General features: G+C 39.7%; 1 protein-coding gene and 1 long non-coding RNA gene across 3 annotated transcripts in view; one reads left to right on the top strand and one right to left on the bottom strand.

The window, feature by feature from the left end:
- LOC149491209 (uncharacterized) overlaps positions 1 to 22,812 on the bottom strand; it is a 445,824-nt gene that overhangs the window by 315,474 nt on the left and 107,538 nt on the right. The gene's annotated exons all lie outside the window — the stretch shown is intronic.
- On the top strand, positions 22 to 21,632 carry LOC149491217 (uncharacterized). 2 transcript variants are annotated; one of them, XM_089712709.1, is made up of 8 exons: positions 25 to 338; positions 1,451 to 1,603; positions 4,098 to 4,233; positions 5,111 to 5,238; positions 9,265 to 9,390; positions 9,626 to 9,790; positions 17,771 to 17,995; positions 21,503 to 21,632. In XM_089712709.1, exons 1-8 carry the CDS (start codon positions 134 to 136, stop codon positions 21,622 to 21,624), a joined length of 1,260 nt encoding a protein of 419 aa, XP_089568835.1. In that variant the 5' UTR covers positions 25 to 133; the 3' UTR covers positions 21,625 to 21,632. The 2 variants fall into 2 exon arrangements, with proteins under 2 accessions (XP_089568917.1, XP_089568835.1); XM_089712791.1 differs by lacking the exon at positions 1,451 to 1,603 and having other exon boundaries at positions 22 to 338.

The raw sequence follows: 22,812 nt of genomic DNA, 5'->3' as shown, positions 1-22,812 counted from the left end.
GTCACCATCCAATGATAATAGGAGAAATTTAACACCATTGTTCCCCTTTCCGTTGTAATATTATATATTGAACGCGGAATATTTTTCTCATTTCAAATTCATAATATTCTATTGTTAAGTAAACGTGCACATTATGACGAGAATAAAATGTTTATTCGTGTTTTACGTTTTTCTGCATATCTGTTATTGCATCGAGGCAAATAAAAATAACATAGCAGCGTTTAATAGAGGTCTCTTGAATTCAATCCCGAATTTAAATCAGAGTGACTTTAAAAGAGGTTTTCGCGACAGACGCATGGATTTCCGGTTTTGGACGCCTGCGCAAAAGGAAAGTAGGTGTAAGTATTTCCATTTGATACACAACACGTAGGCAAATACATGTATAGTCGAGCCAATTTAATAGGCAACATTTGACGTCTATCAATTTTATCTTCGAAGAGAGGTAACCTGCTTAAAAACATCGATTAAAGTGAATTAATCGATACGGATTTGAAACATTTGTAAATCGAATTTATTAATTTATGATGATTTTTGTTCACAAGTAATCAATGCATTCGATTCTAGATGTCAGATCTCGATTTTTAGAGTAACATCTCTGGTATTTAAAAAGAAAAAAGGTTTATTGACACAAAATTGTAGGGACGTCAGTTCTTCAATTCAGAAATTGTTTATTATGTTTAGAATGGTTTATCAGTAAAATGAAATCTTAAAATTACTTGTATCGGTCATTATTATTATAAATATGTAATCGTTATTGAAAAAAGTTAAGCAAATGTGCAGATCTAACAGAAAGAAATATCATGTTATTCTTTGTCGTTACTAGGTTACGTTGTTTAATTTTGTTGAACTGTCAAATGTTACCTATTAAAATGGCTCTACTATAGGTAGTTAATCGACCTATTACGTTAGTTCATATTACATTACATTACCTTTAGCAATTTAGATTTCATGCATAGTTACTGACGATCCAAGAAACTTTGCTCATGTTTTCCTTCCAATTAAAATCCACTGCACATTTAGAATTATGATGTTAATATGGAGTAGGTACTTACATTTTACATGCATTTAACTTAATTGCGAGTCTCTTTATATGACTGACTGACCTCCGTCCCTCATTAGCATGCATGATGGAATTGAACAGAATATGGGAGCGAAAGCTTATTTTCTTCATTAACAATATCTCAATTATTTAATATCGATGTAACATTTTCTCTTGCGTAAAATTTAATGCTAATGTAGATCTCTTGCGCGAAGAATATAAATGTGATCAGTGCAGACAATAAAAAAGACCTTACAAATAATTATCGATGTTTGCCGCCATTACGGCGATTATAATGAAAAACATTTAGGCCCTACACTATTCGTGATGGCCTCTATTCGCTCAACGCCGCCCATTGTGAAGAGTCATCACATTTACTAGTCATGCTTACGTAAACCCTTTCTTACATAGTTCTATCCCTGTTCACGGTTGTGACGTTCCCGAACGGGGGATGCTCTGGTGCTTCTGGGGACAACGGGACCTGCATGACAGCGAGGGAATGCTCCGCGAGAGGCGGCTCCGCGAATGGCTACTGCGCGAATGGTTACGGCTTATGCTGCATTTGTACGTATTATCCTCTACTAGCTGTGCTCCACGGTTTTACCCGCATTACTCCCCTTCTGTGTGTCTCAGCAAGATGATAATATACCTATAGCCGAAATAATTTTTCAAATCTGACCAGTAGTTCCCGAGATTAGAGCGTTCAAACAAACAAACTTACGTTGTTTATTTGCACATCTATTACATCACCACTGCTCGAACGGTGAAGGGAAACATCATGAGCAAAGTGGCATGTCGAATAATCGAAAGTTCGACGACATGAGACATCTACCAACCCGCACTTGGCCAGCGAAGTGGATCTTATGCTGTTACTACTTGCGAAGTATTTTCATAGAATGCCTATTATGATAATATGTCACAACTAAGTATCTATGTTAATAATGTTCCAGATTTAGTTTATATTTTGATTTGATTTCGTAAATGGAATAAATGCATCCTTATCCTTACTAATGTTATAAATGCGAAATCTTTTTGTTTATTACTTTGTATGTCTGTTTCGCGTCGCAACAAGGTGATTACAACGAATGACATTTTCATCCACGTGATACATTCCCCATGGGAATTTCCTTTGACTACGCGCACGAACCCGCGGGGAAAAGCTAGTTTTCTTCTAAAATATGGATAGTTTAATATAGTGGGAGTTGTTTGAATAGTAGTAATTTTAATTTAGAAATGCCATATTTAGGTACAAATCTTGTACAAATATAGAATAACAATTATAAAAGATGTGGATTATAGTCCGGGATACATCGCCCATTTTTGCAAGTGATTACTATCAAGCTAATTTTTCGTGGGTAGCTTTATTTTGATGAGATGCCCAATAATTTCATGTACGAAACTCTCGATTGTGGTAGCTTACAGAGGTAACAAGGATAAAAATTTTTGATTTGACGGTTCTCAAATATTTATTACGCAATTTGTAGGACAATATGTCTGTTGAATTATATAAGTATTAAATAAGTGAAAATAAAAAAATCTGCTGGTTAGTAATCATTTATGATGACTTCGTTATCGATACACATTGGAAAGGGGGACTCTTTGATCAAACCATAGATTTTGTAGGACAAATATTTTTTCGAATAATTTAGATAATTATCTTGAGATTGAACAAAAAAAACATTCAGTTAGTAATTAATATTTGAGAACCATCAAATCAAAATATTTTATCCTTGTTTCCTCTGGTAGCTACCACAATCGAGAGTTTTGTACATGAAATTATTGGGCATCTCATCAAAATAAAGCTACTCACGGAAAATTAGCTTGATAGTAATCACTTGCAAAAATGGGCGATGTATCCCGGACTATTATGAAAGTGTAAAAAATCATTTTTGACGAAATTTCATGCGAATTCGCGTTAAACAACTTATTAGCTGCTCGCATGATATTCAAGTAAAAAATAGGACCCAAATTAATTATAATCTATTCATACCACGCAATTCGGCGTCACCAAACAACCAGGGACACATAAATCTTTTGTATTCATATCCAAATAAAAGTGTGATAATATACATTAAACATATCTATTTGATATTCTGCTGTTATTGAACAGTTACTGCTCTTTTATTTTCGTTTGCGAAGCCATAGTCTATAGCTACACATACAGTTGCATAAAATTCATTCTCGTCTTTTGGTTGTCGAAAACTAAAATAAGTCAAAAGTAAGATTAGAAAAGTACGCGGAGATTTAATTACATATCTTAATACTCTTCAGAAAAACAGCTCAAAGGGCAACGGTTGATATATATATATACTCGTGTCTCTTCTCGTGTAGTCATTTTCATAGTTATGGAGAATGGTGTAGTGGTAAATGACTTTTTTTTCTAAAATAATATTTTTTATTCTGTCACTTCTCCTTGCACAAGTAAAACATAACTCCCAGTAAAATAGGTCAATCGCATAATACAGTGAAATTTAATTTCCCATAAAACTATCCTCATAACTTTACAGTTGATATTTACTATCAGAACTTATATGAATACCAACAACTCATATCGTACAAACCGCACATCCACAAAGCTCAGTACTTTTCAATATTACATCTGTATTGATTTAATAGCTTCCACAGTTCGTAGAACTAGCTGCAGTTAGCGCCTTTGCATAGCAATTATTCATGATTTTCCAGAAGTTTCATACGCTCCAACTGCGCTGAGTTACAGTTTCCCTGAAGTGAGGGTTGTTTACACAGTTTCCTGACAAGAAGCCTTATGTTATTTCTTCAAATTATAAATTCAATATTCAATGTAAATAGAACTAGCTTTCGACAAATCTTCCATCCATTTTCTTTCCACTGTTCAAACAACTTTGACCTACATATTTAACTATCTCCCTTATTTTATCAAAATCAAAGTCTCCGTTATCATGGCATGCATTTCTTAACGGAAAATCGTTTGGTGCTGTACGAATACTAAACAAACAGACTTTCACAGTGATCAAATTATTGTTAGATTATTATGCAGATAATTCAGACTATTCGATATAATGTTCACACAATTTACCAGTCATGACATCTTGCGGGAGTACAACGTCGGAAAACGGAACATACTTCGTGAATTCCGGATACCCCTCGCCATACGACGGCACAAGTTCTTGCGAACTTACTATCAACAAGTCCCATCCGAGTGTTTGCCAAATCAGGTAACTAACCAAAGTATGTCACGTTCTACATTATTTATCGTTGTTATATCGGTGCACTACTGTGTACGGACAAGACTACATTTGTTTAATATGCTGAGTTTATTGCACGCCTCATAAGCGAAGCGTTGAGGTGGGTACTACTGTCACTTCGCGCAAAACATCTGATTTTTCAAACTTAAAATGTCTTTATGTATCATACATTGCACTTGTAAGATAATACATACACACACATATTAAGAAAAAACACTATTTTTAACATTCATGATATTTTTGATGTCATTTTTGTTATTTAAACTAGTTAAAAAACAGTTTAAAAAAGTTCTGTCTTGGACGTCCGTGTGTCTGTATGTGCGGATCCTTTTTCTTGTTAACACGATAGCGACCGAAATACTTTACTAATCGAGTCTTTTTTTTTCTCTTACGCTTGAGTATGCTCAGGAATAGAACCCTTTCATTTTTCAGGGTCTGATTCGATGTGGTTTAATTGTTATTAAATAAACAAAAATAATAATTAATAAAAAATTATTATTAAAAAAAAATTATGAGGCGTGCACTTTTGGATTTTCCAAACTATTTTTTTTAATATCATGTGTATTAGGTACTGTATCGTATACTCACTGTCAGCGTCATTACATAATTTGCGATTTGCAAGATCAAATTGACTTCTCCAAGACAGGCTTTTATGCGTGTGTTATTTCTAGGTTGGCTCTTATCCTATCCCTGTGAAGTTTTATAATTCACTATTCTAAGGCTTTTTATAACATTATAGAATAAAATAAATCTTATATTACGTAGATTTTAATTCTTTTTACTTCGCACTCGACTGTAAAACTGCGACATTCGTAACATTCTAGCGAATTCTTTTGTTTCAATCCAGATTGGACTTCGATCGTTTTACAATCGCCGGTCCAGAGAAAATGAACCACGTGTGTAATCAGGACCAATTCATTGTGTCCGGTGGTAATCCGATCCCGGCTATATGTGGGACGAATCAAGGAAATCACAGTTGAGTATTCTTATAAATACAGTTCACACAGTTTTAATCAAGAAATGTCTATAAACTGGAATTACAGAAGAACACAATATAATGAACATAATACCTAAGTATATTATGACGTGATCGAAGGTTTGTGGATATTTATTTCTTTATTGTATTTAATCAATAGTTAAATATAATCGTAATAAAGCCGAAGGCAGTGTGAATGATGCATTTGAGGAGTTACATATTATTGTATCATATTTTTACGAGCACTAGGAAGGTAAGTATGATAAATATTTGCTGAGCTAAAGCCTCTTTCAACGTGTGAATATTTATAGACCGGGAGATACTGACACAAAATTTCGAGTCATTTGTAACAGGATGGCGGTTCTACAGGGGTCTTAGTACGCAATGACAAAAAGAAAAATGATGGTGTGAACGCTGGTACCGGTGGGTTAGTCGCGTGGGCGTTAGTCGAACTCGTCGGAAAAATAGCGAAAGTCAAACGATTTGTAACACAAAAATTTTAGAATTTACCGATAGCCCATAAAAAAGAAGTAGGCGGTAGTGTCATGCCATACTTTTCCGGTATGACTTACAGCCCGCCATACCGACGCGAAAGTGTTGATTTAAAAAAAACAATTATTCAACCATTTGTACCAAGCTAACTTTTGCACAGGTAACCATCGTCGTGCAGCCATTTACGAAAATCGCCATGCCATACTTTTCGGACGATTCCAAATGGTCGCCATACCGCCGAAAATCTGCAAAATTTTTTTATTTCGCCTATCTTTTTGTACCAGTATTGCATTTGGCTTTTTGGAGAGTATTTGATAAAATGTGACCATTATTATATTTGCCATACTTCTAGTAGGGGGAAAAAGTGCTGTCATACTTGAAAAATAAATTTATTATTAATTTATATAAGTGAAGATTTCCAACACCTAGATCTTTGAAATTTTGTATTTATATTCGTTGATCCCCAAACTTACAGGAAAAATAAGTGCCATACTGTTACAAATCGTTTGACTTTCGCTATTTTCCGATGAGTTCGACTAACGCCCACGCGACTAAGCCGCCGGTACCAGCGTTCACACCATCATTTTTCTTTTTGTCATTGCGTACTAAGAACCCTGTAGAACCGCCATCCTGTTACAAATGACTCGAAATTTTGTGTCAGTATCTCCCGGTCTATTATGGTTGGCATTAAAGTTAATTTTCTTCTTCTTCCATTGAAATGTTTTATAAAACAATAGGTACTTAATTATAAATTTCATTTATAATAATTCATATGTACCATAATAAATGAAAATGAAAAAAAATTATTATTTTATGAATGAAATTTATAATTATTGTTTAATAAAAAATTGTCTTGAAGCCCAAAAAACTATGAATTAAACGCTATAAATCGACGATAGTTTATTGAGGCCAACCACGACTTACATTCACAGAATGTTCTTTAATCCGAATTCGTAAATCCGAAAAAACAGATGGAATTTTAAAACTGCGAATACGGGAATAAATTCCACAAGTTTGCTTTAGTGAAATGGATACGAATGCAAGCAATGTCAGTAAAACTAATATTTATTCTTCTTATACAGGAATTTTTCCATCGCACACGAGTTTAATGTACTATGTATGAAATTACTATATCGTATCGTATATAAATTGTATCAAACTGCTTATTAGGAAGCACTGTTCATTTATTTCAGATCTAATCAATATTGGAAGTAAATATATTTCCTTAATTATTATTAACTAGCTTACCGCCCGCGGCTTCGCCCGCTTTATCTGAAACCTAATAAATTATATACTAAGACCTTCCTCTTGAATCACTCTATCTATTAAAAAAAAATGTGTGCGTGTACTAGAGTACACACGTAAGAAGTGAAACTTCTTTATGTCCTTATTTTTCAAAAAATAATTTACTATATACAATATTAAAGAAATACGTTAGTCACACGCTCGTCGCTACCTACTTAAATATTTACACCGGCCGCTGCTGCAACTCGCTCGCTTCGCTCGCTCGGTTCGTGCGGTAGTTCAAAAGTTAACCTAAGATGCTCGTCGCTTCGCTCCTCGCTACCTATTTACATATTTACACCGGCTGCTGCTGCAACTCGCTCGCTTCGCTCGCTCGGCTCGTGCGGTAGTTCAAAAGTTAACCTAAGATGCTCGTCGCTTCGCTCCTCGCTACTTATTTGAATATTTACGCCGGCCACTGCCGCGACTCGCTCGCTTCGCTCGCTTGGCTCGTGCGGTAGTTCAAAGTTAACCTAAGATGCTCGTCGCTTCGCTCCTCGCTACCTATTTAAATATTTACACCGGCCGCTGCTGCAACTCGCTCGCTTCGCTCACTCGGCTCGTGCGGTAGTTCAAAAGTTAACCTAAGATGCTCGTCGCTTCGCTCCTCGCTACCTATTTAAATATTTACACCGGCCGCTGCTGCAACTCGCTCGCTTCGCTCGCTCGGCTCGTGCGGTAGTTCAAAAGTTAACCTAAGATGCTCGTCGCTTCGCTCCTCGCTACCTATTTGAATATTTACGCCGGCCACTGCCGTTTTCAGCTTATAAAGGATTTCGAATTAGGCGGATTTTGATTGGACAGAGAGTTTAAGGTTTATTCTTATAAATTTTGAATTCATAAAATTATAATTGAACACCTGACATCAATCAAGCAAACACGTGTTTACGTGAGTCATAGATTTATTATCGTATACTCCTAAAATGTTTTCTAAGAAACAATAGTGTACCTACTTACATTGTCGGCACGTTCTTAAAGTCGGTAACTTATTTTTGTTCGAACAATAGAGGTAATAAATTCCTAATGATCAAGTTGTAAAGGTTGTAAAATAAAAAATATTCTATATTAAAACGTATATATAATATGTGCGTCATTAATTTCTGACTGTTTCGAAATTTGGTGCAAAATAAAATAGTGTGTAAATAAAATTTGTAAAAAATCAATAAAATAAAACAATCGAGTAAAGATCTATAGGCATATTGTGTATGTATTTATACAAGATAATATGTATATTATATATTTATACAGGGAACTTCTCAACGTGTTATCTATGAAATTATACTTTTACTCGATTGTTTAATTTTATTTACACACTGTTTTATTTTGCACCAAATCTCGAAACAGTCAGAAATTAATGACGCACATAGTACATAATATATACATATTAAGACAGAGGTTAAGCTTAAATAACTTGAAAAATAAATAACATGATCACGCCCACGTGTTGGTGTTTTAAAAAATTCAATCATAAACTGAGAATAACTGTAAATATTTTAGAATTAGAAAAATAAATATGTACCACAATAACATTCAAGTATTAGAAAAAATTTATACATAATTCCACCCACGTGCTAGTGTATCTATACATATTATCTATACATATTATAATAAAATTGAAAAAATTGAAAAATACAATCAAAAAGTGAGGTTAATTTTAAATAACTTAGAAAAATAAATACCATAATTACACCTAAGTATTAGAAAAAGATATGTAATTACTTACTTTTTTTTTAAATTCACTGGAATTAGAATAATTAAAATAAACACTTTGATTGTGCTGATCACTTTAATATAATATTATCACGTCACCATAGAGCGTTGGAAATAAATACGAGTGCAATAGAAAAACGGTCAAGTAAAGTGGTAGGACGTACGTTAAAACGATACGATATCCCTACTCCGCTGGAGAAAGTATACGTCGAATCACGCGTGGTAGGGATAAGAAAAAAAATGTCACGAGTACGGCGTAACGCAAAAATGTAACGCGCGCGGCGTAACGCAAAAAATGTAACGCGCGCGGCGTAACGCAAAAAATGTCTCACAAAATTTTTGTCCACCCCCGATAAAGAAGTTTCACTTCAAAAACCGCATCAAAATCCGTTGCGTAGTTGTAAAGATTTAAGCATACAAAGGGACAGGGACAGAGAAAGCTACTTTGTTTTATACTATGTAGCGATTAGCCTAATTCCATGGCATAAATCAATTTCCTCTGTATATTCAATGATGTATCGACACAAAACTAATTTCAGTGTACGTCGACGCCGGTATAGGAACAACAAATCCGGTGAAGTTGACATTTGTTACAAGCGGCAACTCGTTCGAGAGAATATGGAAGGTAAAAGTGACGCAGATACCGTGCGACACTATTTACAAAGGTAAATTAATTTAAATCTTAAATCTACATGCGGACTACCTACTATTTGATTATTTACAAGGTTTAGGTGTAAGTGTATTAGGGGAAGACGTTTTCGACGCATAGAAGAAACAGTTTAACAATGATTTATAAGATCAAACAAGTCATATGTATGGCGATTGCTATTATATTATTATAGTAGGTACAATTTTTTATATTCATTGTACATTAAATATTTAATTATATAAATGTTTTAGCGGTCGAAGGCTGTCTTCAATACCACACCGGAGTGTCTGGTCAGATAAAATCTTTCAACTACGACCCCGCATCAGGTCTGCAGTTGAGTAACCAAGATTACGGCATTTGTATACGGATGGAAAGAAACTTCTGTGGCATACAATATACTGCTTGTCCAGATACAGGTAATAATAAGCAAAAATTATAGAAGACTAAAGTACCATGATACATTATTTTCACGCATAGTTTAGTTGTTTAGAATGTTTTTAACATATTGGAAGAATGAATAAGTATGATTAATATTACTCAGTAACAGCTTTTCCTGGTTTCGTTCGGGGAAAATATAACACTCACAAATGCCCATATATTTGTTAAACTATTTGTGACAGCAGTTCAGTGGATCTAGAAATTTTCTCCTCACAACTATATTTATAAAATTAAGTAGGTACCGATTATAATGCGAATTAAGTAGGTACCGATTAAATAAATAAATAGTAATTATTATTTCTTAAATATTAAATATATTTAAGAAATCGTTGAGGGATAATGGAGTCAGTATAGACTAAAGACTATTTCACACGTCATCTTCTTCTTATATATATAAAATTCTCGTGTCACAATTTTAAGGGGCCGTGTTTGTTTGTTCTTGGTCGTTTGGTCTCTCGTTCTCAGCGTTCTGCTCGCTGATCAATAATTAATTGATTAATTGATTAATCAAAATTAATTAATTAATTAATTAAATAAATTAATAACTCATAAATAATTTGTTTATTTCTGAGTTGTTAGAATTTTATTGCGGCCAGATGTGAATAAACACATCCTGCGATCATGCCGCCGCCGAGCGTGCCGCTGCTGCCGCAGCGACGCGCGACTCGTCCGCGCGCACTGGGCCGCAGGGTCTATAGTCGGTCGGTTGCCGCACTTGAAATGGGCCTGGACGCCATTGCTGCTTCCGGCCAGGCTGCAATCGTGGCCCGCTCAACAGCAACCGGCCGGCGTCCTGCGTTGATACCGGAACCTCTGTCAGGTGCCGGCGATGAATCGTTCCTGGCGAGTCCCCTGACGTTGTCGCCGGCCCAATCCACCGAATCAGTATCGTCGATTACTCGCTCGCTCACACCGAGTCGTCAACAGGCCTCGGTAAGCGCCGCCACACCAAATCCGGGCACTTTGAAGCGCCCCGCACAGGCACCACTGCCGCGCACTCCGCGCTTCCCCGCCCCTTTACCGGGTATTCCGGTGGGACGCTTTCCCTCCCCTCCACATAGAGTAGGAGAGAAAGCCATCACAACATCCTCGTCTCCGCCCACGCTGAATATGCCGATGATGTCACCGGGTTCTCCTATGGAAACCGGGACAATTGGCACTTCATACGCGAACATAGCCGCGTCTCAAAAATCCCCAGCACCTACACCCTCCACCTCCTCCGCCGCCGTTGCGCCCGCCGCGACCAACTCTACCTCGACTGCGACCGACACTACTGCCTATGCCTCCACCTCTGCTGCTGCCGGCGCCACAAGCGCCGCGCCCCCTACCAAACAGCCCAACCGCTACCCCCCGCTTATCGTGGAGACGCTGCCTGACTGGCCCACCCACTTTAGAGAGTTAAAGAAGGTCCTCGGGCATACCCCAAACGGACGTCCATTTGGCAAGGGCGTCCGCTTCATACCAAAGACGGACCAGGAGTTCCGACTCATCCAGCGCTATCTTACGCAGCTGGAGAGCAATACCGGAATCTCCTGGTTTTGCTACTCGCTGCCCGCTGAAAGAAGCGTTAAAGTAGCGATCCGCGGCCTGCCGGCTAACACAGAACCGGCACTAGTGGAGACAGAGCTGCGAGAGCTCGGGTTCATCCCAGAGCACGTGCGCGCAATCCCCGCTCGTCCAGGTAGGCCGGGCTGTTTGATGTTCGCGCAATTGCAGCGGACCCCGGATCTCATCCCAGGCATTTATGAGGTGAGCGAACTGCTCTGTATGCCTGGGATCACTATTGAGGCCTGGCGCGGCAGAAAGGGGCCCGCACAATGCCATCGCTGCCAGCAATTTCGGCACTCCTCCCAAAACTGCCACCGGCCAATAGCCTGTGTGCGGTGCGGTGAGAACCACCCGGCGAAGGAGTGTGAACGTCCGCGCGAGGATCCACCAACGTGCGCCAATTGTGGCGGCGCCCACACGGCTAATAATGCGAACTGTCCCATCTTCCGCAAGGAGACGCGCAACCGCCGAGCAGGCACCGTCGCACGCACTGCCACAAATGCCCGTGCGCCCGCAACAGAAGTCGATGCACCTGGCTCGCTCATGGCTGCCGCCAACCAGCCAGGGCCGTCGGGCAAACGCCGCCGTAAACGTGGCAAACGCACACAAAAGCGGCCACCAGCTGCACAACCTTCCGCGCCACTTACTGCAGCGCCAGTCACTGCACCGCCTAGTATACCGCCTGCAGCAACCACCTCTAGGCCACGCTCTGCGCCGCCCGCTGCGCCGCAGCCTACCCAGCGTAGCAAAACGTCCAAGCCCACCGTGGTCGCCGCCCCCGTACGGGGGACGAAGGCGAAGCGAGTGATGCCGCTGGACCCCCGATTAACCAAAGTAATCAGCACCCTTAACCAGGTGCTGATAGCCATCCAAGAGCAGCGTGACCCAGTACCGCTGATCTTGGGCTGTATCGCGGAGCTTTGCGCCACATATGGCTGAGCTTCGCATTGCCTTTTGGAATGCCGACGGGCTCTCAGCTCAAAAAGCCCGTCTCTTCAAAACCCTGCTCTCCCAGCGCCAAGTGGACATCGGCCTGGTAAACGAAACGCACCTCAGACCAGTAGACAAGTTGAAGGTTTCCGGATACTATGTCTACCGGGAGGACCACTCCTCGCCGATCGGGACTGCTTACAGGGGATTAGCAGTCCTGGTACGTCGGAATCTTATCCACCAACTGCTGCCAGTACCTCAGTTGCAGTCGTCGTACGCCCTCGGCGTAGAAGTCTGCATAGACCGCCAGCCCACCCGTGTGTTCGCCTTCTACAAGCCGCCGCATAATCGGCTCGCAGTGGCTGATGTCCGAATCTTGCTGGACTCGCCACTGCCTACGATCCTCGCTGGCGACTTTAACGCGAAACACACGGCGTGGAACTCTAACACCGTGAATCCGGACGGCAGACGCCTCCTGGACGATGCAGACCGCCACGGCTACGAGGTGCTAGGACCAGAGGTCCCAACGCACTACCCGTACTATGCAGCCCACACTCCGGACGTCATCGACATAGCAGTTGCTCGTGGCCTCGTCGCCACACCGTCGCTTGACGTCCTGGATGACCACCTTATCTCCGACCACCAAGCCGTCCTCCTGACACTGGCAACGACTCCGTTGACGACATCGCTACCCTCTCCAAAGCATCGCCAGGACTGGAGAATCTTCACAAAACACATGGCTGAACATTCGCCGTCCTTCAAAGTAGAGAGCCCTGCAGACGTCGATCGACTCGCAACGGACCTCAGCGCAGTCATGTCCCAGGCGCTTCGAGAGTCCAGACTCGACGCTGCATCTACTCGTAAGAAACCCCAGGTCCCTGCCTACATACAAGCGATGATAGAGGAGAAGAGGAAGCTGCGTAGACTATGGCAAAACCTGCGATGTCCGACCATGAAGACGCGGCTGAACGCTCTGGCAGCCAAGATCTCCGACGCACTGGAAACGGTAGCAGTCGAATCTTGGCACACCGCCATCGAGCGAGCCGGCGACGACTGGTCCGGCATGCACCGCCTTTGCCGCCTGCTCTCCGGGAAGCCGTCTCCGATTAGACCCCTCATGGCCGGTGACGGTACCCCACGTTACCGCGCCGAGGATCGAGCGGAGATATTTGCAGACCACCTGGAGACGCAGTTCATGCCTAACCCGACTACGAATGTGCAGCACGTAGAAACCATCGAGCGACACGTGAAGGATTACTTCGAATCGCCGATTCCGCCGACAGAAGACCCCGTCGTATTCTCTCCTGGACGAGTTCAAAGGATGATTCGACGAACTAAACTACGCAAAGCTCCCGGTCCCGATCGGGTCTCCAATGAAGCGCTGCGTCACCTTCCTCCGCGAGCCATTGCGACGCTGACGCGGCTCTTCAACGGAATCCTCCGTACCGGGCACTTCCCATCTCCGTGGAAGCTCGGCCGAGTCATCCTGATCCCCAAGCCAGGCAAGAATATAATGCTACCTGAGAGCTACCGACCCATCACTCTTCTGTCGTCTACCTCGAAAGTCTTCGAAAAGCTACTGCTGCTGCATATCACGCCTCATCTTCAGCCACGCGACGAACAGTTCGGTTTCCGTGCTGAACACTCCACCACTTTACAAGTGACGAGAGTACTGCACCACCTCGCTACCGCCTACAACAAGCGAGAACAGTCAGTCGCAGTATTTCTCGATATGGAGAAAGCGTTCGATCGCGTCTGGCACACCGGACTCATCTACAAGCTGTCCACGTCTACTACTCCGCGTCGAGTAGTTAAGACTGTGGCCACCTTCCTACAAGACAGGCGTTTTCAAGTGGCGGTTGAAGATGCTCTGTCCACTGAGCGCCCCATCCGAGCCGGTGTGCCCCAGGGAAGCTGCCTATCGCCCGTCTGCTATAGCAGATATACGGACGACATCCCAGTCGCAGGCGGAGCCATTCTGGCGCTGTACGCAGACGACGCAGCGTTTATCACCACCTCGCTGAACGCCAAACATGCATCTGTTAAGATGCAGCGAGCACTGGACGCGCTTCCCTCATGGCTGGAGGACTGGAGACTCAAGGTCAACGTGGGTAAAACTCAGGCGATTTCCATCGGTCGGGCGCGCATTTTGCCACCCCCGGTGTCTCTCATGGGCGAGAACGTCGAGTGGTCACCGAAGGCCAAGTACCTCGGTGTGACCATAGACAAGACCCTCTCGATGCGGCCCCATGTGAAAAACGTGGTCGCCCAGACGCGCGCCGTGCGGAACATACTCCGCCCCATGCTGGCGTCTCACCTGCCTCTCCGTACGAAGCTGTGCATCTACAAGGCGTACGTTCGCACGCGACTCACCTACGCGGCCCCTGCGTGGTTCGCGCTGACCAACGAGACGGACCGCAAGTCCCTGCGAGCGCAGCAGTCGCTAACGCTCCGCACCATCTCCGGAGCACCACGCTTCGTACGGAATCAGGTCATCTCCAGAGACCTGCGCATGGAGAGCCTGGACGACTTCGTTCGTCGCCTGAGTTCCTCTATGTTCGCGCGCGCCGACGGAGCGCGATCCCAGCATTTGCAGGGCATCGCGCCATACCATCGGCGACCGCCGGACATAAGAGGCCTACCACGTGACCTAATCTCCTAGGACACGACCACTTTCTCGCCGCTGGCTGATGGGCGCCCCCCGGCACTCTGCCGGCGGGCTCGACCTCGCTAAGCGGCGGTGAAGCACCCACGGACATTCCTCCCTGCTGCAGCTCGCAGATCGCCCGCGATACACGCGGGCTCGATCGCACTGCAGCAGGACACCTCCCGGACTCGACACCTCGGACCATTAGGTCCCACCCAGTGCCCCGCCTGTAGTTGCAGGCGGCGTTGCCACCACTGAAAGGGGCCGTCGCCCCGAACAGTTACCCCGAGGCCTGTGAAGGCCTGCGTGGAAGACCCGACTTGACAATTTTAGTCTGCATACTCCTCCGAAACGGGTGGACCGATTCTTATGAAATTTTCTGTGCATATCGGGTAAGTCTGAGAATCGGCCAACATCTATTTTTCATATGTACCACGGGCGAAGCCGGGGCGGACCGCTAGTAATATATATAAATCTCGTGTCACAATGTTTATCCTCAATGGACTCCTAAACCACTTAACCGATTATAATAAAATTCGCACACCATGTGCAGTTCAATCCAACTTGAGAAATAGGATAGGTTTTATCCCGGAAATCCCACGGGAAAGGGAACTATGCGGGGTTTTCTCTGAAAACGCGGGCGAAGCCGCGGGCGGAAAGCTAGTAGGTACTATAAATAACATGAAATGTAATCACGACAGTAACTCATTTATTCCCGCATAAAGTTGTTAAGATGTACTAGTTGGAAACCTAAATAAGCCCCTTTGAAAGCTAGTCTGCTGAGAAGTTATATCTGAGAACAGATTAAGAGGTAATTTAAAAGTTTTCAAATTATCCCACCTGAAGATTGTAATAAGATGCAAGAAAAGCAATAAGACAATTTAACGTTTTAAAGATGAAAGTTCACTATGTTTTATTGTGATTATTAATTGTAATTTGATCAAAAGTTTTGCAATAAACACACCTGTCAGTTCTAAATAATCTAATATACAAGTGTCTGGAATACAAGATATAAAACATGTAATTTCGTATTACGTTTGTTATTGGAATTATAAAACTTTCTTATAATTAATTTCGTATCTTGCATTTTAATATCTACCCTTTTGTCTAGGTACTAAGAATTTTTGAAGATATCAACTTAAATGTATGTCCTAAACTATGACAGACAATATAATATTAGTACTTACACTAAAAAATATCCCCCTACCTACCTACTTTCATTGTTTAATTAACATTGTTTTGTCTAAACGTATATTCTACTACATACAAATATTATGTACCTAGTTACAATAAAATATTTCTCCACGATGCAGGCGGAACTTAAATTTTAATATGAAAATGGTATTCATTAATTTCTAAAACTTAAATTCGAACACTGAAAAGCAGTTTCAATGTTTCGTTCCGGGGTGAACTATGGCATTTTACAGAATAGCATCGCTGGTATCTGAAACACAGTGAAGTTATTTTACATTTTTTATTTCATATACTAGTTTATCTGTCTATCACTGCACCTGTAACTTGAATGAAATGAAATTATTTTATTTTATTTTTGACGTGACAACGTCTTATAATTCGATAGAGCCGGCTGCACGCACGAAAAAACATGACTCATGCGGCGTTACCTCGCTCTGAGGCGTTCCATAGGCTTGAAGTGCAAGCGAGAGCGCGGAACGAGCGACAAAGAAGCAGAATCGGACGTTGTCACGTTCAACTATCGTCAGCACAGATCGTCAGTAAACCGACTTTACAGACAACCAATTTTTTTTATTTTCGGACACGCCACATAAATGACTAGACGGAGATTCTAACGTAACACTTTGATACTTTAGCCTGTGATAACGAGAGACAATAAAACGGAAAAGGTACAATAAGAACAGCAGTTTTCTATAAATAAAAGTAATGAGGCTGAAGAAACACACACTGAATATATATGAAAAATGATATTGAGTGTGATATTATTGATACTCGTTTAATAATGTATGAAGCATGAGAAGACAGAACTACATACAAGATATTTAGATGAAATCATAGGAAAATCGGTTCATTCGGTGGTGTGCATATGGAGAGGCCACTCCACCAACGCTAACCATTTTTTGTGGCTAACAAATCTTTATTGTTCTTAGAACCCATTACTATCAAAAAGACAAAATCAAGAAAGTCTTTGGAACTGGAAGAACAATTTCTCATGGCAGTGAATCAGTGGTTGTGGAAACAATTAGTGATTATGTGCCACCAGCTTATGCGGCGAAACTATCGCAAAAGTATATGAAACGCATAAAGGATAAAACTGTATCTCCACAAGATATTCGGACGAAACTCGAAGAGGAGTTCATTTAATAAAGCTTTAAAATACTTTATGAAAGGATGAACAATCGAAGAAGCTTAGTAGTTGTTAACGCTTCTACGATTCTGAAATTTCCCTCAATTTTTCCGGTATAATTCCTACCATCATCAGATTCTGGTTCATGGATCAGAATAATCTGGTTTGAAAACCTGAAAATTGGAATGTCTATTTCCCAACAAAAAAACATTTACAAAGTCGGTTAATATACGGCGCAGATATTTGAAAACACACAAAAAAATCGTATAAATTGAGAGAGCCCTTTTTGAATTCGGCTAAAAAGTGATTTAGGCTTTTTCATATTTCTTGCACATCCGAATTTACTTAGAGCACGCGGCTGAAACCAATAGCTTACTAAAAATAGCAACGTCAACAACAATAATAACGGAATAATAATATCAACAAAATATAATCGATAAATCGACACCATAATTTAACGTTCCAATGTTATCTCACAAAATATCAGTCAACTAATATTTACGTATGTTTCAGTCAACAATCGATCCCGGTCATTCACCCTGAGTGGCAACAGCAACGGACCGGTCAATTCCATGATAGGATCCGGAGTGGGGCCCAACAATTGCGCCAACGATTGGCTGCTCATACCGTGTGCAGCTAATGTGGGTAGGATCCAGCCAGCTCAGGCTTTATGCACGGACAGAATCTGCGGTGGAACGTTCTCGGCCGATTTGTCTATGCAATCCGCCTCTGTACTGAGTAAGTTATAGATTACAACGTCTCATAACTAGCCTAGCTAAAAACCATTTTGACGAATCAAAGTGTAAGCCATGTGACTAAAATGTACCTAAAATAACTTTCTTTTTAGTCACATGGCTTACACTTTAATTCGTCAAAATGGTTTCTAGCTGATCAGATAATGAAAGGTAATTATTAATTAAAAACATCGTGAAGGAAAGCTTCTTTATTTTTTTAGACATTCATATTAACTATCGTGAAATTCTAGTGTAGCGAAAGTCACATGAAGTGATGTCACATCAATGTTATACGATAATATTAAAAGGTTAGGTGATTGTTTTAACACAATTCCAAAGAATAATAATTAACATGAACTGTTTGATCTAATTACACGATGCCACTAAATGTTTCTTAATTACGTATGCCACACCCTTGAGTGTTAGTGTATTAAACAAATTAAGGGCGGGGTAATTTCCATATTGGCGTCTCACGGGATTGTATCATTGACCCTAGTTATGTTTAAACTTTTGTGACTGTGAAAATTTGCGGCAAAGTTTAATTGGCCGTATGGCGAATGCATACATAAACAATTTATTATTATTACCTATTATTATACAGGCTTTTTGTTAACCGACTTTTGGAAAAGAATCACTTTGTACGTGAAAATATTAAGATACAGGGGTAACGGCTAAGATGAAAAAAATATTGACGTGCTAGGGTCGAATCCAACGTACAGAAACACGAAGCCGTGAAGGAGACATGACATGCCATACCTACATTAAACCTTCCCATATCATACCTTAAAAGTCAGAAGTCCGGCCATAGCGACAAATTTCCATGACTTAGTAGAAAGCAGGCAAAATCGATGATACTGACTCATCAGTGTGTAGTGAGAATTAGACTATAATTTCATCTTTATACCAAAAATTGTACTTAAACTACTTAAATTCGTCTTTTATTCTTTTCTTTTCTCTTTTTATTCGTTTTTTCTTCTTCTTTTCTTTTTCTTTTTTAAGCACCTTCACCTCTCTTGCTTTTTATGCAAACTGATGCCAAGTGGTGCACAAGTTGTAGTAGATTCTGATTCTGCTTCACTTGAGCGATACGGTATGAATCTGCTTCTGATGTTGGTACCCTTGCTCGAGAAGTAGTGCTCGCTTATCACTCACGTCTTACCTTAGTGTAATATGGAATGCTTTCTTCTACTTCATATTCTGAAAGACGTTTTAAATTTACAATGACACCGTTCAGGCTCGTGAGTTTGAGCCTGAACGGTGCAGTGTAATAAAACAATGCTTTACTTTAAACTAATTGCGTCCAATATCAGTTCAGTTTTAATAAATTTTGGGCTACAATACGTATACCAAAAATCTTACAAAATCAAATTGATGATTGTAGTCTTCTGTTAACCTTAGATGTTTTTTTTTATTATTATTATTATTTCATATTTTTTTTATTATTTTATACGTCACTTGTACCTTCGAAGCCTTTCAAACATATTAATATAACTTACTTTCTCGGAGGTATCGAATCAATTGCAACGAAACGTCTAGAACTCGGAAACAACATTTTCTATAGAATAGGTCTGCACTCCGGCCGATGCCTATTGTATTCGTTATCGCAAACTATCCAACTTGATGTTCGGTCACTAAGGTTCAATTTAGATTGCAATAGCTCGAATGATGATTTTTACAAAGACATAGTACACGTCTACAACAGGGTAGATAATTTTTGAAACAAAAAAAAATCGCAGTAGGATGAAACCTAGAAAAGGAGGGGAATATGATAAAAATGTAAGGAAAAATAAATTACGGTCAATCTGAGTTCGAGAAGTGGGAGGGAGGAGCTTTTAAGAGAAAAAAATGGTTTCTCTCAATTTCCGACAAAACTACAAGTCCTACGGAAAAACTTTCAATGGCAAAGTTGTAGGTAATAAAAAGATCTACAACTTTTGTATTTGCAATTTTTTGACATAACCTCAAAATTTAGGTGAAAAATTCAAAAAACCAAGTTTTTGGTTTTTTATTTTTATCTACTTCAAAATTTATTTTTTTTCTACGAAATTTGGTGGAAACTTATGTCCCAAATACACTGTAATTTATTTGATTGAAAATATTTATTTTTTCGCCTTATTTTGAATTAATGCCAAAAAAACAACCTAATTTTCAATCCAAAACTCACCCGTCAAAATATCAGCTTTTTTTAAATACTTGGGAAGCCTTTTGTTCATTGAAATCTCTACTTTCATATGGTGTAAAAAAATAAACATTACTATAGTAAACTAGCGGTCCGCCCCGGCTTCGCCCGTGGTACATATTTACGTTTTCTCTACATAACCATCCTCGTACTTCAAGGAATATAATAAAAAAAGAATTATCGAAATCGGTTCAGCCGTTCTTGAGTTATGCGCTTACCAACACATTTTGCGATTCATTTTTATATATAAGATGTACTCAGGAAATGCATACAAACAGTGTGATAATGAGCTTTTACTAAATCAGGCACACTTCTCGAACTCTATATTTTCTCTTGTATCGGCTTTTCGGTAATATTTCAAAAGATAAAAAATTATCTGTTGTAAGTAACGATACAACTAATATTTTACAGCATATTCAAAAGCAAAATGATGTCGATAAAAACATTTCAGGTCGTTTGAGAAATTTGCCTGATTTAGTAAAAGCTCATTATCACACTGTCTGTATGCATTTCCTGAGAACATTTTCTATGGTAATGTTTATTTTTTTACACCATATGAAAGTAGAGATTTCAATGAACAAAAGGCTTCCCAAGTTTTTGAAAAAAACTGATATTTTGACGGGTGAGTTTTCGATTGAAAATTACGTTGTTTTTTTGGTATTGATTCAAAATAAGGCAAAAAAATAAATATTTTCAATCAAATAAATTACAGTGTAGGTATTTGGGACATAATAAAGTAAGTTTCCACCAAATTTCGTAGAAAAAAAATAACTTTTGAAGTAGATAAAAATAAAAAACCAAATACTTGGTTTTTTGAATTTTTCACCTAAATTTTGAGGTTATGTGAAAAAATTGCAAATAAAAAAGTTGTAGATCTTTTTATTACCTACAACTTTGCCATTGAACGTTTTTCCGTAGGACTTGTAGTTTTGTCGGAAATCGCGAGATACTATTTTTTTCTCTTAAAAGCTCCCCCCCTACCACTTCCCGAACTCGGATTGACCGTAATTTATTTTTCTTACATTTTTATCATATTTTCATCCTTCTGCGATTTTTTTGCACTTATTATTATTTTTAAAGGGATCTACCCTGGTGTAGTCTTATTTGTACGATACTTAAGTTACGACTCAAATTAAAGCTTCAATCGGACACCACTTACCTATAACTAAAGAACTTCTCTAAAGAACAGAATCTTAAGTACCTGGATTTGAACCCAGTAAGATAAAGATTATATTCTATTTGTAAAATCTGACGGAAAATATGTTTGACCAGGCTGAGCAGCTAGTTTGAGATAAATCTATTTCTATTATACATAAAGTCTTTTCATTGCAGGCACAGTCAAACCATTCCGTCTTTGGTTTCATACTGACAACGTCGAAGCGCCTGTGGATGTAGATAACAGAGGATTTTGCCTCAATTATGTGCAGCAACCTTGCACTAACAATGTGATTTAAATAAAGGAACTTTATGAAATCTTACTGTGATTTTACTATTGACCACTATCCTTCTTAGCTTCAAACGCATTCAAAAACTTATCTAGTTAAGAATTGTAGAATTAAAATTCGTCCTCAGAATTATTCTTAAACTAACTTACCGCCCGCGGCTTCGCCCGCTTTGTCTAAAACCTAATAAATCACTACATAGTATAAAACAAAGTCGCTTTCCCTGTCCCTATGTCCCTATGTCCCTTTGTACGCTTAAATCTTTGAAACTACGCAACGGATTTTGATGCGGTTTTTTTTAATAGATAGAGTGATTCAAGAGGAAGGTTTATATGTATAATAATATCCATTAAATAGTGGAGAAGTACTGTTATTTTTGAGGTTTCTAATGTGATGTCGTAAAAAATTACCTTTTTTCCGCGTACATTGCAAACGCAGGCTGAACCCTACGAGTTTTATCAAAATAATGTACTAAGTATTATACACATTGAAAAGGTCTACAGAAAAGTCCGCGATGGTATATGTCTATCTCTTATGGATAACCCACAATAACTGTTTTTTGTCATTTACTTTTTACGACAAATAATGGCTAATTTTCGATACGATTTTAACCAATACAGCATTAATCCTTAACCAATTAAATACCTTGAATACATTGTTCATTTAATATAGATCTATATGGCCCTTTACACCGTATGATTTAAGTGAATATTTTCGAAGATATTACAGATTTAAAAATTGCGGGACGTAGCGTTTGCAGCGCTACCGGCCGGCCGCCCGGCTATCTATTTTATACCCGTGCGAAGCCGGAGCGGGCCGCTATGTTTTTATATACAACGTTCACAATTTTTCTTTAGTGTATTTAGTATCAGCATTGCACCCGTGCGAAGCCGGGGCGGGTCGCTAGTTATATACTAAAACCTTCCTCTTGAATCACTCTATATATTAAAAAAACCGCATCAAAATCCGTTGCGTAGTTTTAAAGATTTAAGCATACAAAGGGACATAGGGACAGAGAAAGCGACTTTGTTTTATACTATGTAGTGATAGTGAAACATATATTTATTAACATCAATCTTTATTCGTCTACTTTTTATCGACGCAAATCACCCATATCCTTAACACTTTTCCACTATATTTTTTGAACAAACACACATGATACTTTGGCAAAGAGCCAAGTTAAAACACAGGCTACCTTTC

This window comes from Colias philodice, chromosome 1, assembly GCF_061535455.1.
Source record: "Colias philodice isolate Cphi_HAF_F1 chromosome 1, ilColPhil1 Martin Lab GWU primary, whole genome shotgun sequence".
Taxonomy (NCBI): domain Eukaryota; kingdom Metazoa; phylum Arthropoda; class Insecta; order Lepidoptera; family Pieridae; genus Colias; species Colias philodice.
This window is presented reverse-complemented; position numbering and strand designations above follow the sequence as displayed.